The 10,557-nt window shown below is 57.8% G+C and overlaps 1 protein-coding gene across 1 annotated transcript; it reads right to left on the bottom strand.

The window, feature by feature from the left end:
• Positions 1-3,678: 3,678 nt before the first annotated feature.
• On the bottom strand, positions 3,679-9,651 carry LOC147645516 (maestro heat-like repeat-containing protein family member 7). Its single transcript, XM_086874539.1, has 16 exons — positions 9,021-9,651; positions 8,763-8,921; positions 8,429-8,493; positions 8,170-8,319; positions 7,832-7,980; positions 7,380-7,527; positions 6,943-7,130; positions 6,716-6,853; positions 6,323-6,437; positions 6,013-6,150; positions 5,623-5,799; positions 5,331-5,486; positions 5,071-5,172; positions 4,745-4,847; positions 4,409-4,465; positions 3,679-4,118 (listed from the first exon to the last, which is right to left on the bottom strand). The coding sequence occupies exons 1-16, from the start codon at positions 9,142-9,144 to the stop codon at positions 3,919-3,921; spliced, it is 2,169 nt and encodes a 722-aa protein (XP_086730665.1). The 5' UTR covers positions 9,145-9,651; the 3' UTR covers positions 3,679-3,918.
• Positions 9,652-10,557: the final 906 nt, after the last annotated feature.

Below are 10,557 nucleotides of genomic sequence, written 5' to 3'. Positions count from 1 at the left end.
TGGGTGCGGCTGGAGCAAAACATCTTTCCCCTAATACAGACTGCACAACAAACCTGCAGCCCCTTCTGTCTGTCAGAAATCCTGTCCGTGACTCCAGTTTAAATGTCACGATTCGCTAACACCAGTGGGAGTCGCGAGAAGTTTCTTTGATCTCAGAGGGCAAAAAGGACACAAAGGGATTTCAGTTGAAATCACAACAGCAATAATGTACATTTATTTTAGTGATAACAAGGACTATGTGATAGAGGAGAGGGAGTGAGAGAGAGAGAGAGGAGAAAGAAAACAAAGTAAAGAAAGAGAGAGGTTATAGCTACCAACAGATGAGACAGTGTCACAGGGGTCTTTTTCCATGGGGAGATCTCGCCAAAATTAATTTAGCCTTATGTAATTCTTCCCCAAAGTGACCTTGTTTCCAGTGTGCTAAGAAGCACCCCAAAAGAGAAGTACCTGCTATGAGAGCATTGCTGCCCAAAACCCCTTTAAGCTTCTCCATGTCACAACTACAATACACCACAAATGCCGATCCTGCAACGCTTTCGCAGTCGTCTGACGGACGGCGTCCAGGCAATCCCAACAGGAATTCCTTTAGCCCAACCAAGCGCAGCTTTTGCTGCGTCTTATTGGCAGGCACCCAAACCAAAGTGAAAGCACCTTACCTCTTCTCCTGGGGACGCTGTGAGCAGCGCAGACGGTCGCGGCCGATGGGCTCCCCGAGAATCCCTCGGTGCCGGCTGGAGCAGGATCGGGTCGCGAGCTCGCTCAGCAGCACTCACAAGGTCCCATCTGGGTCACCAAAATGTTAGAGTTCAGGAACACACATCATCACACAATGATTATATGCAGGTGCTTTATTGAAGAGCTCTGGGTGTCAGGGGTACACAGACCCAAATCTGACCCATCTTGCTTTTGAGCTGAACATGTTTGATACTCTATCATTATATAACTTACATATTAATTATTAAACTTACATTGTTCTATTGTATGCATTGTTTTTACCCAAGCATGGATTTCTCGTGATCCCACCCCAGCCCCCTAACATTGTTCCTCATGTTCTTTAAACAATAATTATATCTAATCACATCTAACAATTCTATCATTTATCATATATTGATTACACAGGTGCAGTTTCACATGATCTTTAGCAAGCACAAGGCCTAACATTTCTCAGGGCCTACTTTCCCCGGGATTGCCAAACCTAACTTTCTTTCTGAGTTCCCGAATTTCCTAAGATTTTAAAATGTTTTACTATCACCTCCAGAGTGATACAAAGAGGCCTGCCTGAACAGTCAGACAGCTACATCTATTTTTAATTTTAACTTTTAGATTTTTTTTAGAGCCTGCTGGCTGTGTTCAAGGTTTTCTCCCTATTTCCTCCCTAGTGCACATTCTCCAGAAACTGTGCTTTTACATCCTTTTGCATTGATTAAAGTTACCTGCAATGACCAGTCAATCCAAACCATGGGAAAACTTGAACTTCGATCTCTACCCAGGCAAAATATCTGCCTCCCACATCTGAAGCCATGAGCTGCCAAGTACTGTCCCCACTGTCATACCCTGTCCCCTGGAGGTCTGATGATGCCATTTCAAAGGGGTTGCCAATGAAAACAAGTTTGAATACTTTCATAGTTTCCACATTGGCATTCAAATCCTTGACTAGAAAAATCACAAGTCAAGATTTCTAGGATTCTTCCATACCAAAGCTGTCATTCTCACCCTGGATTTTAGAGTGTCTGAACAGTCAGACAAGGTTTTAGTTTCAGACACTACAGACAAAGTCCCTGCTGTTCGGCGATCCCATTCCATCAGCATATAGTCCTGATGATTCCTTTAGGCAGGAGCAGCAAAGGCAAGAATGAGCCAAACAAGCTGCTCCTGTGTTCTCATGTCCTGCACAGCAGTAACTGGGAATTCAAGAATGGATTCAGGAGACAGTGGGTGCACAGGGAGCCACCAAGACTTTGGGATGCTGAAATGGACCAGCCTGGTGCCTGTGCCCGGGCTGCACCGCGCTGAGCTCCAACTGGACAATCTAACAATGGTTGAATGGACACACCATGGGCCACTGGAGACTCCTACTCCTAGTTCTGTGAGCTACACTATTCACCTGTCATTCACCAGATGATTTTTTCATCTTTGCTTGAAATCCAGGAGGGGAAAAGGTCAACATGGAAAAGTGTTCTCCCAGTTCTCGTGACACCTTGTGCCTGCACACCACCTGTGCCCATGGCAGGATGGTTGGAGACTGCATGATGTTGATGCTACTTTGCAACACCAAGTGCTCAGGGATTCTGGGATTGCCCAAGTGGAGAGCAAAACTGAGCTGTGTAAGTCCCTGCTTTTTTTCAGCACATGCTGCTTCTTCCTTTGTTCCAAGCAAGTCCAGGATTTGGTTTCATGTGTCTTTAAGGTGCCTGGACAGATGAGAGGGAGGGCAGCTGCAGCATAGGGCTCCTGCCCCGTCAGACTCTCTCTCTCTCTCTCTCTCTCTCTCTCTTTCACTCAGGATGGTGCCAGTGCCTCTGCCTTGGGGCACCTGAGTGTGGAAGGCGAGCTCGCCCTCAAGCACGGCCATCCAAGTCAGTCACGGGCACAGGCTGCAGCTGAAGCTGGCAAGCGTTGCTGTGAGGCTGCAAGTGAAGAGAAAGCCATTGTGGCCAACTCTGCTGCAGCCTTTTGCCAAAGCAAAGGCAATTGTGCCCACAGCCTCCCCGTTTGGCACCCGGCTGCTGCGGACGCCTCAGTGCGCAGGTGCCGACGTTGGGGCTGCTGCTGTTCCTGGGCACACTCTGCTGCTGTTTCTGTGGGCTCCAGAGTTGCTTGGGCAGCAGCCACTGGGCAGCCCTGCCGGAGGAGACATCGCCACCCTCCCCATGGTGGCAGCAGCTCTGTGGGCCCTGAGCTCTGTGTCAGGGGGGCCTCGGTCACAGCAGCGTGGCCTGGGCAGCCGCGAGGGCCCGGGCTGGCTGCCAGCCCTGCCTCTGCCCACTGCCCCTTCCTGGAGGCACCCAGTGGCCGTGGACTGGCAGCACCCCCCTGCCCTCCATGTCCCCAGCCAGCCCAGCCTGGGCACCTCGGGCTGTCCCCACCCTCCCGCTGGGGTGGTGTCCCAGCCTCCAGGCCTTCTGCTGCAGGCCTGGGGGACATTTTGGGGCAGCACCGGAGCAGCCGGGTGTCAGGGACCAGGCGGCTGCCCGGGAGCTGCTTATGGCCTCTGACACCCAATTCCTCAGGGCTTCCCACCACCCCGGCTCCTCCAGGGCCTTCTGTCCCCTTGGAACCTCCTGCCACCCACTCCCTCACACATGCCCCTTGTGCCTTCCCACTGCCTTGTCCCGTCTGGGCCTCCGCAGCCCCTCATCCCTTCACGGCCTCCCAGCACCCCGTGCCCTCAGGGGCTCCCCCAGCCTGGCCTGGCAGCAGCGCCGCAGCCCCACAGGAGCTCCAGCAGCTCCTCAGCCATCACGGCACCAACACACGGGCAGCAGGACACAGATGGCGCTTCCTGCCTGCCACAGGGCTTGTGGCTTCAGCACAACCACCAAAGGCCAAGGGGCTTCTGGCCATTTCCCCTGCACCACTGCATGCCCCGGCAGGTTGCTGAACACAAGAACCCTTTTCCCTCTCTTCCCCTATGCCCCGCACACCCTGGGCAGCAAAAGAAAGGTCTTGGGACTCTTGTGGTTTATAACATATCCTATATTATTTACATACTAGATGGAAACGAAACGAAGAAAAGAACAATCTCTATGAAAAAAAAAATAACAAATGGCCCATGTGGCCCCAGAAGACAGAGCCTCTCAGCCCTAACATATACTATATTATTTACATAGTAAAAAGAAAAAAAGAGAAGAAAACAATTCTTATGAAATTAAAAATCCTGGCTTGCCCAGGTGGCCCCAGCAAACAGAACGTCCCAAATCATCTCTGAGCACACCTCCAGCAGCGCAGGCAGCCCAAGCCCGACAGACGAGGCCGTGTCCTCCATGCCCTGAGGATTTGGTCTTGCATCCTCTGCAGGATGGAATATCGGGCACTCTGGATGGCCCGGAGGACATACAGCGTTTCAAGTGCCAGGTCTGACACGGCACCGCTTCTGTCCTCCGTCAGGCGTTCGAGGGCTGCAAGAGAGACGAACAGAGCCACGGTCACACCCTAGAGCTGTGGGGGCCCAGCGAGAGCCCCCTGCCAGGGCCATGCCAGCCGGCTCTTGCCTTGGCCAGGAGGGAGCAGGGACCAAGGGGGTCAGCCCGAAGCTGCTGGCCACAAATGCCCCACGTGGCCCTGAAATCTCACTGTGCTCTGCCCACGCCGTCCCTCATCGGCACAGGGAGCAGAGCCCTCCACAGCCTGGCCAGGGCTTGCAGCTGCCCCCGACAGCCAACACTGTCAGCCCGCTGCCCTGGCTCACCTCTGCACAACACCTGGAGCTCTGCCTGCTGCCCCCTCAGCTGCTCCCCGGCCATCCCTGAGAACACAGAGCCTGTCAGGGTCCCAGCAGCACAGCTCCCTGCCAGCGGCGCTGCCAGCCCTGTGGCCACACGGCCTCCTGCCCCGGCAGGGCTCAGCCCGGGCCCTTGCCGCACCCTGACTCAGCCCAAGGGCACGGCTGCCAGAGGCCGGCAGCAGCAGCCCCGAGGGCAGCCGGGGCTCCAGGCGCCGGGCCCGGGTGCCGCTGCCGGGGCAGCAGCCGGGGCTGGGGCCGAGCTGCGGCGGGGCGGGGAGGGAGCCCGGGCTCGGGACTCACCGATGACCCTGATGGCCGCCGCTCGCAGGGTCTCCTGTGGGTCCTGCAGGTACTGCAGGGCCCGGCGCAGGTGCTCGGCCAAGGGGATCCTGTGGTCGGCCAGCTGGAGAGAGCGGCAGGAGGGAAGGGTTGGCGCGGGCTCTGCCCCTCGGCCGGGCGCTGCTGCCTGCGGCCAGCCCCGGCCTCCCGTGCCCGGCCAGCCCTGAGAAGCCGTGCGGCCCCCGGGTGCAGCAGTGGGCAGGGGCACAGCTGCCAGCCCCACACAATGACCACCGGGGCCAGGGGGCTTCTCTAGCCTTTGGCTGGCACTTGCAGGCTGCCCTTACCACGAGCTTGGCAAACTTCCACAGCTTCTCCTTCCTGACAGCTTTTTCCAGGTCTGGCCTCTTCAGAAAGCCAGTCGCGCGAAGGAGCGTTGTCCGAGAGGCCTGGGGAGCAGCAGAGAGCCGCAAATGGCCCCACAAGGCAGGGCACAGGAGTGTCCCAGTGCCAAGGGCTGGAGGAGGCTGCAGCCTGCAAGCCTGCGTCAGGGCAGGAGGCAGCTGAGCCCCCTGCCAAGGCGCAGCAGCAGCCCAGGAGTCCTCACCTCTGCCACATGCCGATTCTCATCTTGGCAGTGGAAAAAGAGTGGGAGCAGGCTCTGGTACACTCGTTCCTTCAGGGGCTTTCTTCCTTCTTCTTCTGCTGAAGACATCACTCTTCGAAGGAGAGACATGGAGAGCAGCTGCACCTGGCTATCAGGCTGTATGAAAGGAAGGAAGGAAAAATGACCTCATCATTGGCTTCTTGTGGCCCACATTGGCGCAGGCCTGCAAATGCACAGGGCACAAAGTGTCCGGGCAGCAGGCAGTGGCCGTGGCTGGGGCACAGAGCCTTACATTGTCCAGGAGTTTCAGGAGCGGCTCAGCCAGCTGCAGGGCCCTGCGCCAGGATATTGGGGTGTCTTCATCCAGGAAAATATAGCTCAGGAGAGCAATGCTCATCCTGGCCACATCACTGTCCAAGTCCCACAGGAGGTGCACTAGTCTTCCTGTCAGGCTCTGAATTCTTTCGGCCTGTGCAGAACACAGGGGTGTGAAAGCCCGGGCAGCTGCCGCAGGGCCCAGAGGCCAAAGGGCTGTCCCAAAGCACTCGGGCAGCTGAAGCAGGAGGCAGGAGAGCTGCGAGGAGCTGCCTCAGCGCCCAAGGCAAAGGCCAGCCAAGGCCAAGTGACAGCATTGCCCAGCCTCATGCTGCCCACACGGCTTCAGCTGCTGCCCCCTTCTCACCATGGAGGGACGGTCCTTTAGCAGGAGGAGAGCCCTGAGAACCTGGTGATGCATCTCTGTGGAGTTGTACCACAGGTACTTATACAAGATCTCCATTAGGCTGTCACCACAGTCACTCAAGTCCAGGCAATCTAGGAGCTGAAAGGCACAGGGCAGTGAGAGGGGAGCCAACCGGCAGGAGCCTGGAAGTGCGTAGGGCTGGGCCCAGGCAGCAGCACAGGGCGCGGGTGCCATCCCAGGCAGCTGTGGCTATGCCAGGGGACAGGGCTGGCAGGGAGCTGAGCGAGGTAGTGCTGGCCATCAGGCTCACCTCCACAAGGAATGCCATGGCAGAGACATCCCAGTGTGGCAACGGTTTGCTGAGCACCTCAAGCAGGTAGCTTAAGATGCTTTTGCACAAGTGGGCGGATGCACGGCGCATTACCCTGGAAGGCAGAAAATGGCAGAAAGAGTCTCAGCAAGGGTGCGAAAAACCTCTCCCAGGACTGATGGACACAGTTGTCCTATTGCCCCAGCACCCTGTGAGGGTATTTGGGCCCGTGAGATGTGGCTGCTCCTGGGCACCCTCCTCTCACAGCCTTTTGCAGTCTCCTTGGCCATCCCTCGGTGACGAGGTCCTCAGGCCCATGGCCACGGGGACTGTGGGGGGCATCCCGGGCAGGGGGCACAAATGTCAGAGGCAGTGGGGAGAAGGGGGGCTCACCTGGCCAGCAGACCCATGGCATAGTGGTGGGTGTCAGCACAGAGCAGCGTGTCCCAGCCACGCTTGCGTTCCATTGCCACCACCACATGCTCCAAGTGGAGACTGCAGAGCAGGGCCTTCAGGGTCTGCACTGCAAACCTGTGTGCACAGCAAAGCCCAGGTGATGCTGGGAGCACTGGCTCTGAGGCTGGGGAAGTGGCAGGGACAGGAGGAGTGGCATGGAGCACCTGTTGGGGCTGGTGGAGAGGCCGTGTTGCTCCTGGCATTCCTTCCAGAAGGTATGGACGTCCTCTGTCATATACAAAGTACTGAAGTACGTTTGGAAGAGGAGATGCACAAAGAGGCGGGGGAAATAGACTGTGAGGATCTGTGGGCAACAGGGCCCCTGGAGGATCTTCCACATCACCAGAGTTGCCTGCAGAGGACAAAGCAGCCCGAGACAGCGCTCAGTGCCGGGGCGTCCGTGTGGCAGGGCCTGAGCGTAGCAGGGAGAGGCCGGGGCAGACGCAGGGGGAGCAGCGGGCCTGGTGGCCCTGAAGCTGCCCCTAGGCCAGGTTTGTGGCCAGTGCCTGAAGCAGGGAGATGCAGTGGGGGAAGGAGGCAACAGAGCTGCTGGAGAGGCGGCCGGCCTTGCGGTGAGCAAAGGCCAGCTCCAGAAACTCACAGTCAGGGAAAAGACAGCCGTCTTGTCCCCATCAGAGGTGCCCAGGTTTTTCTGCGGCCAGCTCCCCACCACATTGATGAGGAGCGGTGTCACTTCCTCTGAAATCCAGGGCGAGAGCAAGATGGTCGTCCACATGGCCATAGCAGCTCTGCGGGGTCAGACACAGCACCGTGGGCTGGGCAGCAGCGGGGAGCTGAGCTGGCCGCCAGCTCTGCCTGTGCCCACTGGCCCTGAGCGGCAGCAGCAGCCAGGCAGCCCAGCCCTGTGGGGACAGGCCCCTGAGGGGCAGGCTGGCAGCACGGCATCAGGCTCGGGGGCCGACTTTGTAGCAGGGCTGGCAAAGGGAGCAGCCAGAGGGCCCTGGAAGTCTGTGTTGCTCACAGCCCTGGGCCGGGCTGTACAGGGTGATGGGCTGGGGAGCCCTGAGGCCTCGGGGCAGCTGGGCCCCATACCTGTCACACGTTGGGGCCACCCGCAGGAGAGTGATGGCCACATCATCGGGCTCTGCCTCGGCCACTTGCATCAGGGCCCAGTCCATCCTGTGCTCAGCAGCCTCATTGGCCATGAGCCACTGGTGGATGTACCTCACCACGCCGGGCACCTGGAGAAGGCACAGGGAGACTTGGAATGCTAGCAGAGGGAGTCAGCAATGTGCCCAGCTTCTTCCTCAGACAAGTGCTTCTCTTCCAGCACGCTGCCATGGCCTCAAAAGCTCCAAGTGAGCAGCAGGCGTGGCTTGGGAAAGCCAAGCAATTGCTGGAGGATCAAAGGCTGGCCACAGGCTGCTTACTTGCTCTGGATTGAAAAGAGCCGTCTCTACAAGCAGATCCAGCTGGGCAGCGCTGCTTTGTTCTACCAAGACCTCTGAGGATGCTTTGACCTCAGTGTCCATAGGTCTGGTGTCTTCCTTGCCAATTCTCTTGATGTATTGGTAAAGAAACTGTAGGAGAAGGGCAGGAAGACAGGGAAGTTGCATGGAGTGCTCCAAGTGCGGTGCTGGGCTGAGCAGTGCCAGCAGGCCCAGCGCAGGTGGGGATGGCTGCAGGTACCTGCGCTGCTCTGCGGAAGCGGCCACGGGCGGTGTCCTGCTCTTGTGTGCCGTCCATGGCTGCATCTGGCAAAGAGCAGCCAGAGCTGAGGGGCTGCGGGAGAGGCCGGAGAGCACAGCCCAGCCCTGCGTTCCCCAGGCAGGGACAGTCCCGGGATGCCCCAGGGGATGCAGCACGGCCACTGCTGCGGGGGCAGCCCCAGCCCCTTTTTTGTGCTGTCCATGGGTGTGTGTCCACCGGACAGTGTGGGATGGGATGAGATGGGATGCAATGGGATGGGATGGGGCCAAGATGGCCGCAGGCACCAGCCCTGGGGCCCAGCTCTGCCACTCACCCTCCTCCAGCGGCTGCAACTGCTGCACCTCTTCGGTCTCTGGTGCTGGGGCAGCTCCAGGACCTTCTTCCTCGACCTCCTCTTCCTCCTCCTCCACCCAGGCCAGTTTGGGCACTCTTGGGGGTCGCTGCTCCATATCTTCCTCCAGACTCTCCAATCCTTTCCATAGGAACAGCACCAGGGGATGGCATGGCATGTAATGGGATGGGGCCAAGCTGGCAACAGGCACTAGCCCTAAGGCCGAGCTCTGCAACTCACCCTCCTGTGGTGCCTGGAACTCCTGCACCTCTTCAGTCTCCTGTGCCAGGACAGCTCCAGAGCCTTCTTCTTCCTGCTCCTCAAGCCAGGCCAACTTGGGCACTCTTGGGGGTCGCTGCTCCATGGCAGTGACTGGATTTATGGCTGCTTGCAGGAGAGATGGCTCGGAAAAGCTCAGAGTCAGCAAGTCCTGCAGTCGTGCCTGGAAGGCACCTGCAAGACTCAAGTCCTGGCAAGATTGCAAGACAGTGAGTCCTGCACTTGGGTCTTGAGGGCTCGTGCCAGAAGGACAGGAGGCTCCTCGACAGGGATTGTGGTCTGGTCTCAAGGGCAGAGACTGCAGGGATGGGCGACACGTCGGAAAAGCTCCGGGTCACCAAGTCCCACGGTCTGCCCTCAAGAGAACCTTAAGAAGGAAGGCTCAGCAAGGCCACAGGTCAGCAAGACCTGTGGTCTGGCCTCAAGGTCACCTGTAGGAACAGTGCTTCAGAAAAGCTCCAGGTCCGACACAAAGGAGTGCGCTGTGCGGGGGCTCCTCACAGCACCGCTCTGGCGCGTCCTGACCCGTCGCGTGCACCGAGCACTGTGGCGTGGCCCTGTCACCGCCAGCTCCTATGGCAGCACGTGTCACAAAGGGCCCTTTGACATCTGCTCCCGTTGCCACCATCCCACGGTGACTGTGCTGCAGCGTGTCACAAAGGGCCCTTGCACACCCTGCCCTCCGCCCTGGGGCCGCCCACATCCCCCCCCCCCAAGTGGCACAGCTTGGAAGGAATCCCTTGCCCAAAGTGTCTAAGACAGCCTGACGGGATCTTTAGGAACAGCTTGTTAGAAATGAAATGGAGGCAAATTTATCAATAAGAATTTTATTGAAAACTTTGTAAAATTTTCTCATGCAAATGTCTCGGTTTTTGGAGACAGGTGTCTGCTAGGGAGGGCAGGAGCCTCCCTTGGAATGAAAAACGTAGACCCCCTCCCTCCGAATTATGATAATCCTGAAATCAAGGGGCTCTCAGGCAGAGATCTGGGGATAGGAATAACAGTTCTTTACTAATATTTATAACCAGGCAAGCAAACAACAATAACTACAGCGTTAGCAAGAAAACAGAGCCAGGGACCCTGTGACAGCGTTCTGGACTGAGACGGGAAAGGATGGAGGAGAGGCTTTGTTTCACAAACCCCCTCGGGTTGGCAGTCAGTGCTGGTGCTCCTGCAGGGCTCTGAGGAACACTCAGCTGGGAACAGCAGGGATGAGCTGAGATCCTGGGCCAGTGGCTGAGGTGAATCAGCAGCTCCGTGGCGGTGGCTGGCACTGCCACATGTCCCGGCAGGACAGGGGGTGCGAGGCCACCAATGAAGAGGGAAGAAGGAGAAGAAGCAGCAGCTCCATCTGGGTGATGGCGAAATTCCCTTCTCCCCACCACAACAGCTCTGCACCCAAAGTGTTCTTCTCCGAAGCTGAAGAAGCCACCAAACTGTCCCCACCCTCCCCTTTTCCTGCCCCCTTCCCCCCCTGGGCCCAGCCAAACTCTTTATC

Source organism: Cyanistes caeruleus, unplaced genomic scaffold (assembly GCF_971803275.1).
Source record: "Cyanistes caeruleus unplaced genomic scaffold, bCyaCae1.hap1.1 HAP1_SCAFFOLD_246, whole genome shotgun sequence".
Classification (NCBI taxonomy): Eukaryota; Metazoa; Chordata; class Aves; order Passeriformes; family Paridae; genus Cyanistes; species Cyanistes caeruleus.
The sequence above is the reverse complement of the archived record's forward strand: the minus strand, read 5'-3'. Positions and strand labels throughout refer to the sequence as shown.

Bases quoted from the DNA above. Each gene is read 5' to 3' on its own strand.
- LOC147645516 (XM_086874539.1), bottom strand. From the start codon at position 9,144: ATGGAGCAGCGACCCCCAAGAGTGCCCAAGTTGGCCTGGCTTGAGGAG. The intron at 7,981-8,169 runs GTAAGCAGCCTG...TGCCTTCTCCAG, and splicing joins CTCTTTTCAATCCAGAGCAA to GTGCCCGGCGTGGTGAGGTA. The intron at 4,848-5,070 runs GTAAGGGCAGCC...CGCTCTCTCCAG, and splicing joins GGAAGTTTGCCAAGCTCGTG to CTGGCCGACCACAGGATCCC.